At 40.1% G+C, this 22,635-nt stretch overlaps 2 protein-coding genes across 10 annotated transcripts; one reads left to right on the forward strand and one right to left on the reverse strand.

The window, feature by feature from the left end:
• Positions 1-26: 26 nt before the first annotated feature.
• On the reverse strand, positions 27-22,454 carry LOC132256956 (E3 ubiquitin-protein ligase Ubr3). The gene is made up of 13 exons (XM_059753570.1): positions 21,377-22,454; positions 15,978-16,462; positions 15,196-15,459; positions 14,715-14,943; positions 13,966-14,378; positions 13,711-13,866; positions 2,915-5,735; positions 2,648-2,854; positions 2,350-2,582; positions 1,898-2,281; positions 1,688-1,819; positions 1,340-1,479; positions 27-1,274 (listed from the first exon to the last, which is right to left on the reverse strand). The coding sequence occupies exons 1-13, from the start codon at positions 21,606-21,608 to the stop codon at positions 1,157-1,159; spliced, it is 5,814 nt and encodes a 1,937-aa protein (XP_059609553.1). The 5' UTR covers positions 21,609-22,454; the 3' UTR covers positions 27-1,156.
• Positions 6,846-13,298, forward strand: LOC132256957 (uncharacterized). Of its 9 annotated transcripts, XM_059753571.1 has the most exons (7): positions 6,846-7,014; positions 7,085-7,412; positions 7,563-7,883; positions 11,254-11,751; positions 11,854-12,074; positions 12,145-12,525; positions 12,586-13,298. In XM_059753571.1, exons 2-7 carry the CDS (start codon positions 7,152-7,154, stop codon positions 12,902-12,904), a joined length of 2,001 nt encoding a protein of 666 aa, XP_059609554.1. In that variant the 5' UTR covers positions 6,846-7,014; positions 7,085-7,151; the 3' UTR covers positions 12,905-13,298. The 9 variants fall into 9 exon arrangements, with proteins under 9 accessions (XP_059609554.1, XP_059609557.1, XP_059609556.1 ...); XM_059753574.1 differs by lacking the exons at positions 6,846-7,014; positions 7,085-7,412; positions 7,563-7,883 and adding exons at positions 9,033-9,521; positions 10,535-11,136; XM_059753573.1 differs by lacking the exons at positions 6,846-7,014; positions 7,085-7,412; positions 7,563-7,883 and adding exons at positions 9,033-9,403; positions 10,404-11,136.
• Positions 22,455-22,635: the final 181 nt, after the last annotated feature.

The raw sequence follows: 22,635 nt of genomic DNA on the forward strand, positions 1-22,635 counted from the left end.
TCTCAATTATTTTAATATTACCGTGATTTCTCTCATCATAATATATATTGTAAATGTTTATTATGGATAATACAGCATCTTTCAAACAACGATAATTATACAATACAAGTTCTTTTCATAGTTAATCGTGCCTCTTTCTCCATCGAATCTTGGTATATAACTCGAAAATGTCTCAACAAAATTATATAATGTCTCACGTTTATATTCAATTTTCAATTTGCGATTATCTTATCCGTAAACTCGAAGTCGAAATTCCACTGTCTAACAAATTCTCCCGCTCAAAATGCTTCTCTGCACGCTATATATAGTCAAAGTTATTGTGATATCTTGAGAATTCATTTCCACTGCTTTTGATTCTCTCTATTTACACGCACACACACACGCATCTCCCTTTTTATCTCCCTTTTAGTTACACATATTTTTTTAGATAGATAACATTTCTCTTGTGAATTTATTTACACATAGCGTTCTTCTGTGTGAATATTTCAATAAAATTAAGTCAATAATTAATATTCAATTCTAATATACTTCTATATATATTTAAATAGTCATTGAAGATTCGTACGAGATATCGATATCAAATTCGTTCCGCCGCCCGACGATCTAATAATAGTGAAAATAAGGAGAAACGTCATTTAAAGAATGCACTTTTGCAGTATTTCGTGAACAATAAACACAATGTCATAGGGAAAGTATATATCACAAAACACAGTTTCAAACAAATGGTGAAAAGAATGCGAGAGGATAGCCAAGAAGTTGGTAAAATAAGTGTGACTCCTTCACAAAGTCACGCACTAAATTTCTAATGAATATCACATGATTAGAAATTGTATTAACAAACTTGTTCACCTTGTCTCGATTTCTCTGTTCTGCGCAAAAAAACGATATTACTTAATTTTTTCCACTGATTTTTTTCTATGCATATCAATTAAGGCAAAATGATACTTTTCGAGAATGACCAAAATGCAACTATTCGCAATAAACTAATTAGTTTTTCATTTCTTTTTTTCTTCCTGACACACAAACTTAATATAAACCGAAAAGCAGCAGAAAAAACATACATTTCTCTGAACAAAGCTAAACAATCTATCTGAAAACTAAATAGTTTTCTGTACAATCCTTGCGATCTTTCTGTTCCATTCTTTGTAGAGTCAATTTACAGAGAATTCCTATGCCAAACCCAAGGATGTTTCGTGTGAGCAAATCTGTGCGACAACCACTGCGACTCGAGCAGATTGAAGCGATCCTCGCTGAGATACAATGGTTTGCCACGTCTGTAAAATACAAAAAAAGAGACATTAAGCAAAGCAGCAAAGAGAATTGAGCGACAAATAATTACTTTAAATCACGATCCTCCTCGTCATAGTCGTCCAGATAAAGCGATCCCCACAGACAAGCTCTGAGTCCTCGAATAACAATTATGTATGTCGACGTGACAACCAGGAAAATTCCAGTTCCTCCGCCGCAAGTGATTGAATGCTGTAAAGTAGAAAGTTGAAATTTCATTAACCAGTCGTGAAAAATCTTTTAAATCAGTTGACTAGTCAACAAAAAAAAATTTGGTAATAATTTTCATAACATTCGATAATTACCGCAAATCTTTGTCAATTGTTATATTGTTAGTTCTTTTTGTAAACGTCACAGAGTAAAGTTTGATGCCAGTTTTGAATTCATATTCATAACTCACCCTCACAGCTTCGCAACATTCTTGTTCCTTGCAGCATGGTTGCTTCAGGCACACAATTGTGCCACACAGTAGGCAAATCGAACTCTCCAGAGGAACTTGGTGACATTTTTGGCAAGTCTGCTCGTGATAGTACTGCAAAGATGACAATAAATCACACATAAGTATTAAGATATTCACAAATTACAACAGTAACCCGAAAAAGAAACTCACAGTGAAGAGTCTCTCGTATTCGCGTGGCAATTGAAGGAGTCTCGGCTGATACCACACAGCATGCTGATTGACCACAAGCTCTTGGATGAAGTTGTATGGCGGCTTGATGTCCATGAATTGATCACACCACAGTTGTGGCAGTGTCTTCTCCGTTCCCGGCACAAAGCACAGCGCCTTTGCACCATTGAACACATCCCAATCCATTCCGCTCGTCACCAACTCTAGAAAGTACACGAGGCGCACAAACTCGAGGTGTGGCGACGCGACTTCAGGTAGCTCTTGATGGTACAGGTGATGCCTCAGTAGTGCAGCTATGCGTAAAAATGGGAGACAGAGGCGCTGCAGTTGTTGTTCCATTGCTTGCAAATTCATACGACTCGTTGACTGTGCACAAAAGAGGGGAATTGAAATTAGAACAAAAAATATGTTTATGCAGAAGATAAGATATTTACCGGAGCAGTTTCATCGACGACACACTCTCTTCGCAGATGACGACAACGATCCGTGTGGCTAAGAACAAATGCCAGCGCCATTCCCAGATTGTTAATCTGTGCTCCATCTTCAGGAATCTTCCATCTGTCCAAGATGTCATTGCACTCAAATTCGGTCAGTGTCACGCAAATTTGCAACACCACTTGATAATACAGCAGATTGAACATCGCCTTAACAATGCAGGTAAAGTAAGCTGGAGAAGAAAGAGAAGAATCTCAATCTCTGCATGAATTTACCATTTTCTTTAAGTATTCTTACCAAGATCTAAATGCAGCGGAGCTAAGAGGATAAATTTCAGCATAAGGGCACTCGGATCGGCTAGAAGGCTGGGAATCAATTCACGACAATATGCTGGAACCGGAGTTCCGCCAGCCACTGGAATTCCACAGAGACTCGCCCAGGAATGCCACACTGGCCACTCAATCAACACTCTCACGTGCACAGACAGCACATGAAGGAGGGGAACTGAAAAGAAATGACAAAATTAGGACACTTCTGTGGCCAATTCAATTGTTTTTGACTTACCTATGCAGTCCCTCTTGGGCTTATATCGCACAGACTCATCAGAGCACAGAGATCCGCCGCGCTGGATGATCTCCGCCTCCAGATTCGTCCTGGCAATGGAGGTGACAAAGAGAATGAGACTTTGGAGTGTCGGTGAGACTCTATTGGCTCTGCGCTGTGTGCTGTTCGTCATGTCCTCCATGGCACGACCCATTGCCTCTGACAGCTTTGTGGACGTCTTGGGCCGCTCGTTCTCCATGATCAGTGTCGTGAGCTCAGTGACTAGAGTGGTGTACGGAGGCGCTGGCACGCGAACAACAGGTGTGGGTCGATCCAATTGTGGACTAAGCGGCAGGACGGAATTAGAGAGTTGCCGACACACCGGACAATTGAACTCCCCGCGCTCCACATTGAGACTCTGCGGGCGCTGCGAAGAGAACAGTGACGAGAGGTAGGCATCGTGACAGGTGAGATGCACATGATGACCGCACGATTGGACATGCACCCCACCTTCCCAGGCGAGATTGTTCGACAAATACCACGACGTCTCGCCAAACTTCCACGTCAGAATCTCCGTGCGTCTGTTGAACTCATGCGCCAGTCTTACATTGCGTCCCGGACGATTCTTCTCCTGATCATTGAGCGGCAATGCAAAGCGTTCCGGTGTCTTGCGCCGATGCCCAACGACACTGCTGGACTCCACCAGCACCACCAGGCCAATAGGATCACTTTCTGTGCTGGGACTTGTGCGATTGCAGATGATGCAGACGTACTCCTTCTCCCTGGCCTGCTCAACCTCCTCCTCATCCTCACAGCAATCCATCGCCTCGGCCGCCATGGCCATGAACTGCTTCTGCTTGTTGGCAAACTCCTGCATCAGCTTCTGCTGGCGCTCCTTGGCGCGCTTGCTGCGTTCCTCCTTCTCCTTCACCTCACGCGCTCGCTGCTCCGCCTGGCGCTCTCTTTGGTTTGGCCACAACTTCCTCCGTATCTCATTGATATTCACAGCACAAGCCTCGTCCATTCGGGCGATCTTCCTCAGCAGATTCCCTATAAAGTGCGGGCCGTCGCCAATTCTTGTGTCCGACAGCATCGATACACTTGTGGACGTCGATGTGGTGATGCCAGTCGATGTTGAGGGCAAATCATGACTAGATGGTCCAGCTTCGACCATTTCCTCACTATCCGCACTCTCGTCGAGTGAAAAACTGTCCAAAGAACCACTGAGTTGAGAGTGAAGCTTCAGCAGCAACGACAAAATGCTCTCTTCAATAAGAATAGTGTCTGAATCTGAAGAATTCACGCCCTCGACTTGGCGCTTCTTGTTAGCCAGACGTCGAGGACCTGCAGAATTTGTCGGCACGACGTCGAGCGTGCGACTTGGCACGGCCACAGGCTGCACGCGCTGGAAGGGAAGAATCATGCCAGTTCCATTGCTGTTTGTTGGCGAAAACATTTCACTTGTGCTGCGACTTGTACCACCAGCCGTCAAGCCCAAATCTCTCCTGATCGCCACTTCCATTCGGCTCTCAGGCAGCGTGGAAGAGGGCAGTGCCAGTCTGAGCGGATACTCAGTGATGGCTTGCATGGATTCGGACAGTGGTAGTGGCGGCAGAGAGTGCGTGGAGGACGTGTCATCTAGCATATTCATGTCTGGACGAACGATGGAGAGATCCTGTGGAACGGCCACCTCGCGATTCGATGGAATAACAATGACCGACGTATTCGAGTAGTCCATCTCATTGCCACTCACCAGCATCGGCAGAGTGTCACTCTCAGAAACATCCCAGTCCAGATCACTGTCAAAGGTTGTCGTGTTGTAATTTGCAGGGGAAACTTGAGGCTCTGGCGGTGTCAGAGACACACGCGTTACGATGTGTCTCAGATTCTCACTCAGACAATCGCCGGGATAGCAATTGAGCAGCTCAGGTGGATCACGGCCAGGCCTCAAGGCGCTGTACATTCTGCCGCACTCCAGCGCCGAACTCTTCACCCACTTCTCCGCATTGGTCACGGCAATCTCCAGCAGGAACACCGCCAGGGCAATCAAGTGCTCCGACACATTGTGCGAGTGAACAGCCCGATGGAAGATGCTGAGAATCGACGCGTGAAACACACGCGATGTCAGCAACGAACTCGGGTCACTGTAAGCCTCACCAACGGCATTCGGCAGTCTGAATGGTGGCCAGAGATTGCCACTCTTCGGCATCTTCTGCTCCGACTTCACATAATTACTGAATCTGTCCATTGAATTCTGAAAGTCACGCCGATGCACAGCCCTCAGCAGGACATGCAGTGGATCATAGTACACTTCCCACACTTCCGGCACTGGAATAAACAAGCCTTGCTCCAGATTCTCCGATCCCACCGGTGGCGGACGATACACAGACAATTCCTTCAAGAAGTTCTCAAAATTCCTCGTGTGCGCATTCCCAGAACGCTCCGGCATCAACTCCAGCAGTTGACTGTGCGTCCTGTCGCCCGTCGCCAGCAGCGCGCTGATCTCAATCTTGCACTGCGTCGGTTCGTCATTGCCCAGATTTGTGCGCGATGTCACGAGTGTGGCAATGAAAGTCAGCAATCCTTCAAGCATCGAATCCTGCTCAATTTCTTGTGGTGACGTCAGTGGTCCCATTCCCAGCCATTCACTCACACCAAACACCTCAATGGCAGTGGTCAAGAAGTTCTGAGCTGGCAAATGAGTGGCGCACAGTTGGAGGAAGAATAAGTCCATGTCCACCATTGAATTGCAGAAGTTCGCCTGGATGTAGGTCATTGCTTGGCCCTTGATTTGCAGACCGTTGCGCACCCAGATGCTCGATAGAATCTCATAGAAGAGGCTCTGCAAATGCAAAGAAGTTTGTACGTGTTAAAAGAGAAAGCAGTTGTCAAATGCCCCGCACCTCTCGATGCTCCGCCTGCAAAAACCATAAATGGTCATTTCTGAATCCATCTAATCACAATACACTTGTCTTCAACAGAATAAAACACTTCATCGACTTGCTGAATTCAAGAAGAAAGATAATTCCAAAATCAGAAAATAGGGAAGAAAGTATTAAATTTATCGGTTCCTCATTGATTACCAAGTTTTCTATAAAGTAAGCTAGCATGAGCTTATGACGCTTTTCGAGACTCATTATATTTCTAATTTTACTGATAAGAAACATTTGAATATTTGAGTGTTCGTATCAGATTTATCACGCTATTATTTGTGTCTCGTCAAGCAAATAAATCTTTTAATATGGGACAATGGAACCTACCACAAATTTATTCTAATTCTTCTTACATTATTAAAACGATAAAACGCGACCGGCTGTGTTTTCTGTGAGTCATGTTATTATTGAACGTCACTTCCTCAATTCTCTCGTGCAGTGGAACCCTCATTCAGTGACGTTGTTCAAAATTATATATGGAACTTTATCGATCATGTCTCTGTGGATTATTATTATCAATTAATTCACCGCCTCTTTTATCACTATTTCCCTTTTTTATCTTCCCCCTCTGTAAAATCATTTAATACATATTTTATCAATTCAAAGCTATGAATACTGCATAATGTGAAGAGCCCCTTTCGTATTCGCTTTTCAATCAATACTTATAGTTTTGATAGACTAGAATTGCTTCGTCCAAGTCCGCCCCTGAATCATCAGCAGCCACGATCTCAATGATATGCAAACTCCCCTTCTGTCATGGGAGCGAAACGTTTATCAAATCAGTAGCACATTTGAATTTGTGACTTCTGTTGCTAAAGTGTGGTAACTTTTAGCAAAAAACATACACACAATGTGTAGAGTGAGTGTGGTGGATAAAATCTTTATAAAAATTCATTCGCCCGGCGGCTCTGACTCGCTCAACACACACACACACTCTCTCTCTCTCTTCATCATCACTCTTCCTCTCTCTCGCTTTAGCTTCAATTGTATGTCTGTGTCATGTAACACCATTCCCAAGAAGTTCAATTTAAAACTCAGCACCAATGAATATGAATCTCGCATTTGTTGATTCACCATCAAACAGAACAAGTGTGATTTTCTCAGTCTCTCAATTTCGTGGATTTTTCAAACACTTAGTTTCAAGTGAGCTGTTCAATTAGATAAAAGCATGATCTTGTAGTTTTCATGGTGAGTTCATTGAAATTTTTCATCATGGACATCAATGGATGAATCAAGGATGAATTGTCTCTGAAAACAGATTTAAGCAGCGCGATCAGAGAAGATTTGGGGTGAATCCCAAGAGACTGACACACAAGGAAGAGACAATGGCCCGAGATAGGAGATTGAACATCTTGCTAGTCTTCACAGTGATACTCATAGGATCGTCAAATGGACTAATTGAGGATGCAATTGATGTTGCACGGTTACTTAAGGAGGTGTTCGCCAGTGTCGCTGAAGGATGGCATCTTGTGGAGCAAACTGAGCTCGGTGATCAAATTGATCTGCCCTTCATTAAGCACAAGCACGAAAAGATAATGCATCGATTGACAGAAATCTCACAGCAAATTCAAAATGTGGAATTCGAGGTATGAAGATTGAGAAAATAATCTCTCACACTTCCTGTCTTTCAATTGCCCATTTTGATGATTCATACATTTTTCTCGTTATTCTTTCGCCTGCTCTCCCTTCTCCTCTCAATACAAATATGTGTACATAACAAAACCCCGCCACTCAAGACCATCAACACAGCCACATGGACCATTCAGAGTATCAACAGATTCGTCCACAACGACTTCAAGCTCGAGTGGAGTCTCCACGAGTTGAGTGATCTGATGAATATGATCACCCTTGAGGACCTCAATATGCGACAATATGCCCAACATGTGGACAAATTGGAGCCCACCACGCTTCTGCGCTACACAGAATCCATCGTCTCGCCCAATTCCAATTCAGTTCAAGGCTGGCTGGACAGGATTCATCTGCTCGTCATGGGATCAAGCGATCTCAAGCTGATCGGCAGAAGTGGCCTCTTCCAAATGATGGCACACTACACTAAGGTAAATCCGCCCAATATTTCCCACTCTCTAACCTACTTTCATATCTTCAGTGCAAATTCTTTCGTTATACAACACTCATCCATTAACAGAGTGGCCAAAATATGCTGACACGTCGAAACCCCATTTCTTTCACAGCACACATTTGTGTACAGGTAATGTTGCTACACAAAATGTTCTCAAAGAACATTTAAGATCTCAGAGAACACATCTTATTAGAAATTCGGAAAAATAATCTGTGCATAAACTGTCCATCATCATCTGTCCTTGTTTGTGTGCGGATTTTATGGTGCAGAGAATAAAATTTGACTCTGCGACTAAGAATTGAGGTAAATTCTTACCAAGAAGCAGAAATGCAGAACACTATCTGCAGTTATGAAGCATCGTTTATCATAATATTTTAATGGAAATATGCAGTGATATAAATCTTCTTAATTATTGTCTTCCCTTTTTGGGTTGTTCAAGTTACAATAATTCCACTTCAGCTGCCTTTATCAGTGTTATTATTAACACATCATTGAAAAATCAATTTCACCACAGACTGTACTTTTTGTTCTTTATGTTTAAACTCGAAAGAATGAAAATAAGATACAATTTCATGTAATATGATTTTTCTCTAAATAAGCCCATACAAACAAAGCAAATGCCAGCTCATTAGTTATTAATAAATTTGAACTATTTAGAAGAATGCACTTCAAGAGAGATACTTGAAGGCTCCAGATAAAACCTTTTTCCTTCACCCCATAAATAATTGATTCACTGTTTAAAATCAGAATTAATTATATAGAGACTCTGGTGTACTTAAAGAATTTCTATGAATGCTGCATGCTGCAGAACATGTGCATTGGCAAAAATTGAGTGGGGATGACTCAAACTGTACACGATTCATCGATTTTTCCATCCATGTGTATATGTAAAATGCACACACAGGTGGTGATATTTAACCATAGCAATAATTATTCCCATGAATTTCATTTTTTTCTCTCTTCTTAGTCTTTCACGCTTTGGCAATCAGTCAGTGCAGTTGAGTAGGGGCAATTGAAAAACTCCATTCTGTGTCTGTGTCTCTGCAATCCGCGACCAAAATTGATATATTTAAATAAGTGCGGTGTAAAGTCTGACTCTGTCTATCTGATTTTGTTGACTTGTATTAGTGTGTCTTTTTTGTCTCACATCACACACGCTCTCCCTCTTCCCATACAGCAACTCATGTATTATAGTTGTTCACATTTAAAATCATGTCCCTCTCCTCACATCGTCATAAACACCAATATTGCATGTATACAAGTGAACAAAAGAGACCTCCAACAAGAGCTCGAACGGATAACGAAATCAACAGTGATTCTCAGTATCAAAGAGGAAATATTCAGTGAAATACACAATTTGTGATTTTCTCCCTTGTGCGCCGCGAATATCGGTTAACGGCAATTGTGCTGCTCTAACTTATTTTTTTCGGGAAAACCATCGATGAAATGTGAAGTTTTATCATTTCTTGTGTGCAAAAAAACCCCGTGTGAAAATTTGTGAGAATTTTCCACTTTTTTCCCCTCCACTTGTGACGTTAAATAATTGCGCTTGAGACAGAGAGAGACAGAGACTTTTATAACACAGTGATCTGTTGTTCTTTATCAATTTTTGCAGGTGTTTTCGATCAAAAGCAAAATGCCAACTCTTTATCCACTCTTTTTCGTTTCTCCTTCTTGTCACAAATATCAATGAGAACAGGAAATTCCCCACATTTCTCAGAAGACGTGTGTGATAAACTTATTTTATTTATCCATTTATGTCGATATGACGACGAGATGAGAAATATTTAACTTCTTACTTACGCGAATTTAGTGAAAATACAGCCAAATAAATATGTATTTTTGTCATAAAATATATTTATATGGAAAAATATTGTGCTCATTAGACCTTTAACTCTATGACTGATAACATGTGCACAATTTTTTTTACCACAACTGTCCACACACAGAGAATTAGTAATAATAAAATATTTGAAATGAAATTGATCTCATGATAGAAATAATTACTAAATTCATTAAACATCGTGTGAATTTCTTAATAATCATATCTCGCAAAATACTTTATTGATCATGCTTTTTGAGCAATTTCACTGTCGATCATTCACTTGAACGACCCTGTATTTTAACAACATTTATACCAGTGTTGTTTCAAACTTATAACGCATAAGCACAATTCACATCTGAATTAATTCACGTTTCACTGTGTATGAATTGCGAAAAGGCAGCTAAAAAATATGTGAAAACATTCGATAATCATATTCTGAGAATTCTTTGCTTTTGCCTTCTTTTTTGTATGTGCGATATTCTCTCAACCAGTGTCTCTCTCTTTTGCGCAACGTCTAATAAACTTTTAGGCACTTCCCAGTCATTTTCTTCACTTTATATCATTCTCTCTAAATTATGAATTAATATAGAGGAGGGAAGAATAGGAAAAAGAAGACAAGCTCAATTACCTTCTCAATCTTTTTATATACACAACACACTAATTTCATTGCAGACATCATAAAGCCAGTGTTTGTAAATCGCATTTTTTTTCTAAATATACATATACCCGCCAATATATTAAATAGCAATCAGGTTTTTTTTCCTTCTCTTGTTGTGCTTTCGGAAATACAATAAAAAAAACAGGACAGAGACAAATTAGACAAATAATACAGTTGGAAAACAGTCACCAAGAAGGTGTTGACAATGTGTCATCGTGAGTGAATAAGAGAAAAGAAGTATTCAGCACAATGAAGTGGATAAGTGTCTTGGCAGTGATCGTGCTAATCGCGAGATCAGACAATGGTGTTCTCGCTGGCAAGGGAGCCACAGTGATCGATACACTGCGCGATTACTACCTCTCAATCGAGGATCACTCATGGAAAATTGTCAATCGTGGCGCTGGAATTCACCATCCGGACAAAATACTGAAACCCGTGTACAAAATGCACAAAATATTTGCCATTGATAACATCACACATGACATGGAGGATTACGAATTGACAACACTTGATCGGATTTATGAGTGGAAACTACTCGAAACAGATCTCATGACGGTCAATAATCTCTTTGAGGTCTTTCGTCAGGAACTAGAGAAACCCCTCCAAAATATGGATCATTTTGATGAATTGTCAGCAATTGATTTCACAGACACTGTCTTTGAAGACAAACACTGGCCAATTCCGGAGACATTTGATAAAATTGAGAACATCATGGTTAATCAGGGATTGTATTACAAAGCCATGGTGGTAAATATTGCTTCCAAAACCTAAAAAATAACACCCATTTAATTCTCATTCCACAATAGTAGTTATTGCCTATATATTAACTGTGTCTTTTTCTTTTTTCCACTCTTCTCTCTGAAGGAAGTGAAAGATCAAGTGTGCTCAAGTCAAAAGGCAGCCCAACAAGTGATCTATCAAATGTACAATGCCGTGTCGCTGACAGAACTCAAGGGTTATGCAATGATGCAATTCTGTTGGATGCTCTTGAAGACCTTCGGCAAAGGAAATTACACACAAGAGCCACAATTGATGCGTCAACGCTTCGAGAATCGCACCGAGAAGACACAGGAGCTGGTACAGCGTGTCTTGGAGCGTGCAGATCGTGAGGTGTGGCGCTGCGATCCAGATGTACACATTGAGGGTGAAACATATGAGCAATTTACACGACTCCTGCAAGGCTACGTGGAGAATGAAGTGGACATGAACACCGATGGGACGTGCAAGGAAAACTGTGCCGCTTACACATTCAGCGAGAGTCACGGTTGCTTCAAAGATCTCTACTGTGCACAGCAGCCACAGTGCAAAGGACGCATTCTCAATTGCACTTATGTGGACTCTGACATGTGGATCTGTCCATCGGTGAGTATGATTGTACTTTATACTAGGATTTTTGCCACACTCTCTCAGAAAGTAACGAAAAATGTGCAAAGATACGAATAATTTCAACTGTAATCCTTGCAGAAACTCCACACTAATCGCCGATACGAGTACATTCGCTATGAAAATGGACGAGTGTTGGGTGAAGAGAGCACGTGCGCACGTGGAACAACAAAGGTCGACTCGTGGTGGCGTTGGCTCTTCTGGCACTGCAGCTATTGCTTCTGCCTATGCGACGAGCAGGGCTACAAGTCTGACAGATACTTTAATCTGAGGGACACAGTGTCTGACATCGAGGAGAACAAGTGAGTGGCTGAAGAAATACCCAAATCAATCAGTTTTATAATCGGTAATCATAACTTAAACCTTTTGCAGGGTTGTCGTTGGGATTCGCTTCCGGAAGATCAACCGAATCATGCATCTTCAGATCCAACAGGGTGTATTACTTTCCCGCGGAATGATCAATGGATCAACGGTGAACTGGAAACCCATCAATAGTTATCGCTTGCTGGACAGTGGACTCAAGAATGGCGTCGATTATCACACAATGGAGTGGAATAGGCGCGCTATTGATCTTGATGATCTCTTAGCCAATCCCGGTCACGTCGTAACTGGAGTTAGATTCCGCATATTTGGTGCTAGAATCAATCTCGAGATTCGCGTGCATGAATTCAACTTTGAAACTGGCAAATTGGATCAAGTTGGCAATTGGATATCTAATGACAATACAGAAGTTGGACACGGCGCTAATAAAAGGTAAGGAATTCCCTGATAATCGATCAAATTTCACAGTTGTAATGTTATTTTCTTTGTCAGGACTCAAATCTTCCTGCGAAATCCCAACATTCCAACAAGATCCAAAGCCCGTTCACAGCTAGACTCAAAGCCTAATCAATTCATTGAATTTACCAACACTGACATGGATGCCGATGCAGCGCAGACAACTGTGCCATTCTTGGATGCCCAAGATGTGGTCTCATCGCCACCAGTGCCACTTTCCGGCATCGGTATTTATCACAAAGGATTGCCACTCTTTGGCGGTTACGTGGCGCCGAAGATAATTGTGTACAACATGGCGCAACACGTTTACACACCGAAACCCGGACAAGAGGATCTCTGGGACACGTACGGATAGGCAAAGATATTGATTTTCAACCATGTATTTAAGCAATATACGAATAAGAGAGATTTTATATGCAACCTTTATCAACAATATCACCTGCCAAATGAAGATGATTACAGCCAATTCAAGTAAGTGGGTGTCACACTTTTAGTATAAAAAACCACAGAAGAAATCACAAGAATAACATTCCCACGTATGAATTTTTTTGTGCTGAAACATTGTACGAAAACATCAGCATAAAATGAGGTGTAAACAATAAAGTTCAGATTCTGTCATGTAAAAATGGTATTTTAGGCAACAACCTCAATGTGAATTGTGAAGAAAACGATTAATAAGTGTAATTCACTGAATACAACTAACAGTGAAGAATATAGGAATTGTATTTACAATAAATTAAACAACATGATCACTTTGTATTTAATCCTCTTCCCTAACTTGTTGAATGAGTCAGAGGGAAAAGATCATTTACCGGCAATTCCAGACGGAAAAGAGAGAGAGAGAGAGAGAGAAAGAAAGAGTAGAGAAAACCCATTATATCAATGGTCACCGGAATTATCGAAAACACCCATTTTCTTGTGAGTTATGCAAAGAAATTCAGTACACATTTCACTAAACCATAAAATTTGAGTCAATTATCTAACAAACACGCTGTGCAGACATGAACTCCGCTTACAAAACGATAATGTCCATTTAATGACCTAAAAATTTTAATGCTGAGTGACTAATATGAACGATATACATTCAGTATTTTGCCACAGTTGTCAGCCCAAAGTAAGCAAAGAATGAGAAATAGAGGTGAAAACGAATGAAAAACTCACCTGCACACGCAGTGGATGCATCATGAGCAGTGCAAGGAGATCCGGCGAAGGCAGAATGTCTTTCAGTGGCATTCCCATTGTTCTAACCGCTTGACATGTGAACGCAGCGAGATATCGATGTAATGGAAAGTGAAAAGACGCGTGCATCATTTCATTCTAATTCAGAAAGAGATGGGAAGAAAGAAGATAAAGACAGTGAGTAAAAAAATTATGTTCTGTTTCCGCTTTCCTCAAACTTCTTGGAAATAGTCTCACCTTTTCGATTTTTGGATGATAAAAATTAATTGCTTCTAACCAGTCTTGAAGATAACTCACGCAAACACTCATGATCTTCTTCGCCAGATCAGCATGCGCCGAATCGCGAAGGTGTGAAATAATTGACCACATTGGATATGCGCTGGCCTCCAATTCACACGAAAAGGCAGCATAATATGAACTTGGCTCAAATTCAATATGACTCCCAGTCTCGCGGACATTCACATTCATGCCCTGCAGCATCGAGAGGAATTGGAACCACATATCGATGAGATTGTCATCGCGCAGAAAGACAAGGGCCACAGATTCGTGTGACAGCACATTGTTGAAGTCCGACACGAGTGGCCAGTAGCAGTGCTCTTTCATTACTCTCTTGGCACAGTCGATGACGAAGTGAAAATTCTTGTCCGGATCTATCGAGAGTAAGATGGGAAAAAGATTTCTTGGTTAAATATAAATGTTACACTTTTTTAAAATTTACCATCAGATCAGAGCATTTTTAATTAGAGACTTGCGCATGAACATTTTATCCGGCCAATAGCCGTCCAAAAGCGTCACGATTGTGGTAAATTATTGTCGGATAAATGTGCATTTTGACCAATAAATTTACCTCAAACTCCTTATTGCTCATTTTTCTCTTTCTTTCATATGAAACGAAAATGCTTTAATTTACACGCGATGTTCATCGCCGCCACGAAATAATGTCTCTGCGCATGCCTCTGGCAATCTTAATGCTTCTTAACACTTACCATGAAGAGTGTTGAGAATGAGAATTTTCGACATCATCAATTTGAGACTAATTATCATAACATGAAGCAGGCTCAGTTCCTCCACCATTTTCAGAGCCAGACTCTCATTAGAGAACAATTGAACACTCATGTGCACTACTCTATTGCTCAAAGTGTCCGGGTCTTTGGACATTTCCAACACACTGGGAATTCTGCTGTAATGCATCACAAAGGTTCGCGTCAAGTGTTCCTGCAATTATCATTAATATTAAAAATGGTAAATGTTTTCGGGAGAATTCTTATATCACAGCAAATGTAAATGTTTAATTTGATGAAAGTCACTGTCACAACCATCATCATCATCATAAATCAACGAGAGAGAATCTCGTGAATGAAAAAAGGGAAGACTCCCACTGATTCCCAACATATCACTCTCTATTTCACTCACTCTCCGTCACACAAGCAAAGACAACAACGCCCATTACATCTTCATTGCGCTCACCTTGTAATCTTGATCCGGCAGCATGTTGAGCAGGAAGCACACGATATTCTGCGGGAACTCAAACTTAAACGTCCAGAAGATGAACTCCTGCAGAAGCGTGATGTGCGCGATTGTCCTGCCAAGTGCCGGCAAATGCTCATATTCATTCGGCGGCTCAGGACTCGGGAACGCCCTCACAGCGTCTTCGTACTTCTTCTTGCTGGATGCCAAATATCTGCCGTATTTGTTGTCAGGAAATGGTGGCTCAACTAATTGCTTGTACAGCTGCAAAAAGCATTCAAACAGATTAAATGTAGATGTGTGATTCCCGAGAAAGAACTGCATTTTTTTATTTATAATTATGCTATCTTACAAACTATCTAACCATTGCACAAGTGTATTAAATGATATGATTAATTTACAAACTACATGATATCCTGCAACTTTTCAAGGGAAACACTACAATTAATCATATCATATGGAACATTCCTCGTGAAGACTATACAACAAAGTAAGGAAGAGAGTTTCTTGGCTTGATTCTCAAAGTAAATTAAATTTGCATTTCAATGATATTTTCAATTTTACTAAAAACTATGGACTTTTTGTGATCACTCAACTGTAAAAAGGTAAATAAGAGACTAAATAAATTTGCATTAAGGTGAATAGAGAGAAAAAAAACCGGGAATAAGCAAAAGAATACGAAGAACATAAAAATAAAATTATGTTGTGCAATATTACTAACTTCATAATGTTTTTATTCTGAATACACTTCTTTTTCTATATATATAAATTATATTTGTTACCTCTGCATTAATTAATGCTCTGGTCATGACTCGCCGCATCAATTCGCCCATGTTGTTAAACTCCATTAACATACTGCAGTACTCATCGCACTCGTTGGCCGCCTTGCTGTAACTGTAGGATGGATCAGCCGCACGGATGTTGCCATTCTCCCGGAAGTGCTGCAGCAGGCGCAGCAGAAGCCGCGGCATAATCGCCTCCGCCACGGACATCAGATCATCCGGCACTGGCGCATTGTTGGCACAATAGTTGATCCCATGGTCCGTGCAGAAGCCCTCGGCCTTCATCACGGACGTGTCGCCGCAGTCGCAGGCTCCGCCGGCTTGCGACAGGAACATGTTGAAGTCATGCGTCGAGTGGTCGCCCTTCTTGAAGCACTCTCGGCATATTGACATGCACGGCGAGATGCCGCAAGTCCGGCATCGATACGCCACCACATGAGGGATCCACACCAGGCCACACTTTGCGTGATTATCGAAGCCACGAACTGAAACGACACATTCGGAGAAGGGTAAACATTACATAGCTGAAATACTGCTCGCAAGCATGGACGGAAATTGTGAGTCCCTTGTGTCTTGTTCCCCATTATTCGCATCAAAATACCCCACAAGATATCATTATTGGCTTTTATTTTCTCTTAAACACAAAAACAGAAGGAAAACTTCTGCGAATTCTACACATTTCCATGCATTGCATATGTTTCCGAATAAAGTTAATGGGAAAAACATTCTATGAATGTCTTAAAAAGATTTCAAAAATTAGATAAAAAAGCATATTATTTGTATTATTTTTAAGCTTTACTTTAACAAAAAATTCATTTCCTTAGCCGAATGTGAAGAAAGATTAAGATCTTATTGTTAATTTACGTTCATGAATTAATAGTCGAGATTCGTAAACTTGCATTTTGAAGGGCTTGTGAACTACAGAAAATTTTTATTTTAATGAAATGCACTCCAAATTATATTTCACCATTTCACGCTGTGATTCCACTTCTAGATAAAGTCATAATGAATTTTATTTGTTCCAAGAATTTTAGCACAAAGTGCCATAATTACATAATTCTAATCAATTACCTGAAATTTTAAACAAATATTTAACTTCTTTCATTGCTCCAAAGCCCAAAGAATATGCAAACTATAAAGAATCACGAAATTGAGAACGCATGACGAAACATGCACGAGGAAGTGGATAAAGAAGAATCTATGGCAAAATACACGACCAGCAATAATATACTGAAGATTCCACCATAATTGTCAATGAATATATTCGTGTAATCGCCCATTGAAATCCAAGAACCGTGACTAAATCTCTCTATCATTCTCTCTTTCTCTGGCTGCATTTTTCCATCATTATTTTGCTCTCTTCATTTTTCTTTCGTGGCCCTTTTTCTCCAACTCTCGTCTGTTTGAATAATTGTGTGACCAAGTGATCGATGGAACATTTCACATTCAATATAACATTTTTTAATAATGTCTTCACCATTTCCTCCCCCCGCTCACCAGTTCGTCCCGGTCGATGGATTTATTTTGTGGGAAATAGAAGAACCACAGGCAAGAAGAAAAGCGACAAGTGTGATGAAAGGGAATGAAATTGAATTCAAATCATTCATTTTTGATGAGAGAGGCAAAGAAATAAATTTTCTATTTTATTGCTCTTTAACATATTACTTAAGCACATAATTTCACATGTCATTGTTGAATTTGAACCCTATTAACTCAAATTAACATTCGAATCATCTTTCACCCATTTTTCTCCATTGCCAAGCACTCAATCAATTCTTGAAACTTGCAATTCTAAGAAGGAAAAACCGGCTATTAATCATTTTATTGTATTCTCTGAATATTTTATTTAACACATAAATTGACTAAAAATTCATATTCATCAATTTATTGGTGGAAAAATGCAAAATTATATTCTTTACATGTGTAAAACTTGTTTTCACAAAGTTGTAATTTATTTTAGAACATATCAAAGAAACTTCCACAAATGCGCCAGAAAAGAAATTTCACTTATAACTTTTCTCTTAAGCCTTAAATTTGTGTGGCAAGTTAGAAAATGCTGGTGGACAACAAAAAGTGATATAAATAATTAAATTTCGCATAAAATTAGCACATTGAGAGGTCTTCCGTGACCGTTTTCATACATAATTAAATTTGAAGAAAAAAAAACTTATATACTTGGCAGTATATTATATGTTCATCAGTCTCTTCTTGCCAGTAACATGAAAACGGCAGACGCAGATAAAGGTCAGTTTTCCGAATGCTAAGGTTAACGTGCTTCAATTTCAACTATAGACACTTTTTTCTGCTTAGCAGCGAATCTGCTTTACATATAAAGAACATTTTCAATGTAGTGACAAGATGAAGAAGTCACAGATTGACTATTGTCCATCCTACAGAATGTAAAAAGCCATCAAGGCAAGAGACAATATTTCAGGATATAAAACAACGAATATCGCATTGGATTTTCGCCTTGCAAGTGAGTAAGATAAAAGTAAATAGCAGAGTGAGATAGAGAATTCCAAAGCGAGAAAATCTCCAAATATTCGTTTTCGGGTTGGGAGTTTAACGACCCCCTCAATATCTTGTTGTCCCTCTCTCTCTCTCTCTCGCTCTATCTTCGCCTCATACCATATTCAATTCACACCGGCCGCAGAGAAACACATTGATGGTGAAAATTTTGTGTTAATAAAAAATGACAAGTTGGGAAGTAAACAGAAATTTCTCCTTCTGCAATTTTTTCCAATGTCTCTTTCTCACTCTTTTGCACCCAAACGCGACCCATTCGAATGTGACAAAAAGGCAAGAATGGCTAGAAATTCATTTGCGTTGACCGCAACGCCAAAAGTTCGCGAATTTCCGTGATTTCGTGATCTCTAGAAAATCAATTGCACGGTCCGTAGAAACCGGAAATACACTATATAAAAGAGCCCCAAGAAGTTTCATTTCTCGGCACACAAATCTTGAAAAAATCCTCTTTTTCTATAAACACAAAATATACATTTTGTCTACCTCTGTACATATATATGTATTCTTTTGAGCTCTTAGACAAGCAAAAAATAACGAAATACATATTCTTATGAATCTTTAAATTCCACCTGTCTTATTATTTGCCTCTCTTTCTCACTCTTTCGCGCACGCCTAATTTGTGTGAGTGACCTTGTCAAGGTATAAAATATTCTGTCAAAAAATCTACCTTTTAATGACAATTGGTTCACGAATCGTGTTTAGCAAATTAAAGATAATTCCGTGACAATGGAATCGATAGTTCAAATGTCTGGCAAAAAACCCCACAATGATTTTCTTGTAAGTCATAAAATGCTTAGTCGCAGATCTAACGTCATGATTAAATTTATCTTCAAGCGTTGACAAATTTTAGACTAGTCAGCATAATAATTATTTCACACACAATGTGATGAAATACATTCCATTACATTGTCGCAAAATGCTCTAAACGGAGGATGTGAAGTGAATCATTTGCCAAATAAATATAACCATCTAAAATGTACTTGTAAAATCACCTATTATTTAAACACTGTTCAGTAGTTTGAAGTGCAGAAATAAAATATATACAATAATTGTGCCTGTTCACATCTCAAGATGTATTCAAAATACACACAATTTAAAGGAATGACAAGAGTTAAAAGTGCCAAGTTGGTAATTTTAACAGTAAATTTGGAGCTTAAAGAAGCAATTCTATTCAATAACATCCCACTTTGTCAAGCATTATTACAATTCGTCCCATTTCTGGACTTTCGATACTCAATAATGCACGAGAACCACTTAAAATGAATCCAATCAATATCGATCGATTCCACAAAACACCAACACTGGAATGAATGCAATGAATAATTAGAAGATCAAACTGAAATCCTTCGTATTCGCAGCGTCAGTTAAATAACCATTCATATGGCATTGCCACAAAATTGCGTTATGCATAAAGATAAAAATTCCACGGACAAAATCTTCGCATTTTTGCATGCATACGCAATACACTGTCAAAAATTGCAGTAATTGCCAACACAATAAGAACGACCGCGAACTTGAGAAGAAAAATTCTCTCTCAATTGCTAGTCTTTTGCGTATTCTTTCTTCTTACAATCCATCGGCAACAAAGCTCTCGATCAATTCCTCAATAAAACAGTCCAAGAGAGCAAAGAGATGTTGAAATAATCTACTTTGGGGAAGAAGAAAAGAGGGAGGACAAAATAATAATAATAATAATAACACGATGAAGAGGTAAAACTTGCGGAATTTCAAATACATTTTATCACTTGTTACAAACTCACGGGCTCGCTCTTGTAAATAGTTTGCTGAGATGGAGAGCTCTTGTGTGTGGAAAAGAGACAGATTGTGAAGAAGTCTCATAAAATCAGATGCTGATCGACAGTTTATTGAACTTCCAAGTTGTGTGTAGATCGCGTTGATGGACATAACCTTATTTTCTACTCTGCCCTGTGGCGGAATTTCCCTTCAATTCAATAGCCTTTTAATATAAATAATCACATGGGAAAAGTGATCATCAGTCAAACTTTTGGTTTCACGCAACAATAACATATTGAAGAACATCGCTGAGTTCTCGCTTGTTCAATGGAGGAAATTATTGACCTTTGAAAAGCAGTATAGGCTTGAAGATCTGTGGTAAAAACCAGGAGCTACAAATATCTTTGTCTTTTATCACTTTATGAATGCCTTTATTGGACGCAATATGACTTGAATGAAGGAATGCCTTTAATCCCCATGAATGAAATCAGATAGCTAAAGTCTATTGCCTTTAGGAGGCGCTGAATTACATAATTCTCAGCATGAGAAGATGCTCAATACTCTCGCAGTCTAGATCTAAAAGGATCCTGAGGATCTCACAGGAAAAAAAGTGAACTCTCTCACGTGAGATGCCGATGATTTGATGAAGATCTAATTTGATGGAGTTCTCTCTGGTTCACCGTCAAATTAGACGGCAAAATTACGCGACGGACGCGCGAGAGAGAGAACGAGCGTTGAAGAGGAGAGCAAAAGAGCTGTACATTGGAGGTTCAGTGACCTTCCCCATTTAATTAGTAAATAAATGTGAATCTACACACGTGCTACTGCTTCCACATCTCTTTGCACGGCTCTTTTTTTCCACCAGCATGACCAAGAAGTGGATGAAAGAGATATTTCCTCAATGGAATCTCCCTTATCTGCGATTGATTTTCACTCGACTGAAACAATCGCAGTGAAATTGGTGGGGACATAAGGTGAGTTTCCGCATTCGGCGTGCGTTCAGTGCAACTATCGGCCAATGTAAATGCTAATCAGCATTGACATAAAATAGAACAACTCTTGCAAAACCGACCATTATATCATTAAAAAAATCCCCCAAAGCATTGCAGAACTGCACAAAAAAAGTGTAAAAGACTCACCGATGGCCGAAAATTCGCTCGGCGTTCGTCCACCTGCTATCAACCACTTGCACCAATCAATTGTCTCACTATTGTCAATTGATTTCTCGGGATCGAGCAGATTGTCGAGCAGCAGATCGAGGTGGACACTCTGCCCGCCCCGATTTGACGTGCAGTCGGCATTTATGAAGGCGGCTGCTCCTCTTTTGCCCTTCTGCATTATTATTTGGGCAGTCAACTGAGAAGATTCCATGTTTCAGCATATGGACACGAATATTGTCTTGATGATCACTTCTCCTCTCCTCGAGCACCACTATCTTCCTCTCACACTGCAAAAGAGAGGCCCACAGACGTATGAGCACATTGGATAAGGAGAGAGATTCAACCCGCCTTTTGACACTCGCGCAATTCTCTCCGATTCGATGCACTACAGTAAATCCTCAGATGGATTTTCGCCACAAGCGCACCTCTTGCACACACTCCATAATCCCCCCGGCACGTACATTTCCACATTAATGCTCCCCAACATCCAGGGGTGATCTCCGTTCCACCAAACTCCCGCGAGACGTCTCGTGCCGGCCGTTTTCTCGTCAAAATCTCCACCGCGCAGCGTGGCTTGCACCAGGTGTTCAGCGGATATTCCACTCTCCGATCTCACATGCCATCGATATTGGGAAAAAGGGCAATTTGGCGCTTTGGAAAAGATGCCATGCAAAATTTAATCTGCAGAAATACTCAGAAACTCATCACACAGTCAACAACACTATCTTCTGGACTGTTCAAAGTTTGTAAGGACAGAAAATCATCAAATGGACTGTCTGGACTGGAGATAATAAGAAACTGAATGTAATTTGTGTCTTGCTTTTACCAATTTCTACGCAAATATTAGAGAATAGTTACGACAAAAAGATATTTTCCAGTCATTTTACATCAAAATACATAATGTTCTCTCATATTTCTACTGACATTTTGTCGGAAGTTCATCAAAATGAGAAGAATCTGCTGAAAAGTTTGGATCATTTTCAGTAATAACAGCAAGATCTTGCCGCTAGTGGCGCTATCGGCGCACATTTTAGTGAAAATATTTCATTTTTCTTCTAGCGTCCAGCAAAATTGATTAAGCGCAAAAAAGTCTTAATGTACATGACATTAGCCGATGAAAGCGACAAATTATTACGTTTTAGTGGCATTTTATAGCCAGAAGCATGATGAGGTCTAATTGGCGAAAAAGCCTCGTGGAGCACCTAGACCGAGCTGCTCTGTGTGCCCCTGTTTATACG

Source organism: Phlebotomus argentipes, unplaced genomic scaffold (assembly GCF_947086385.1).
Source record: "Phlebotomus argentipes unplaced genomic scaffold, Phlebotomus argentipes genome assembly contig_33, whole genome shotgun sequence".
Lineage (NCBI taxonomy): Eukaryota > Metazoa > Arthropoda > Insecta > Diptera > Psychodidae > Phlebotomus > Phlebotomus argentipes.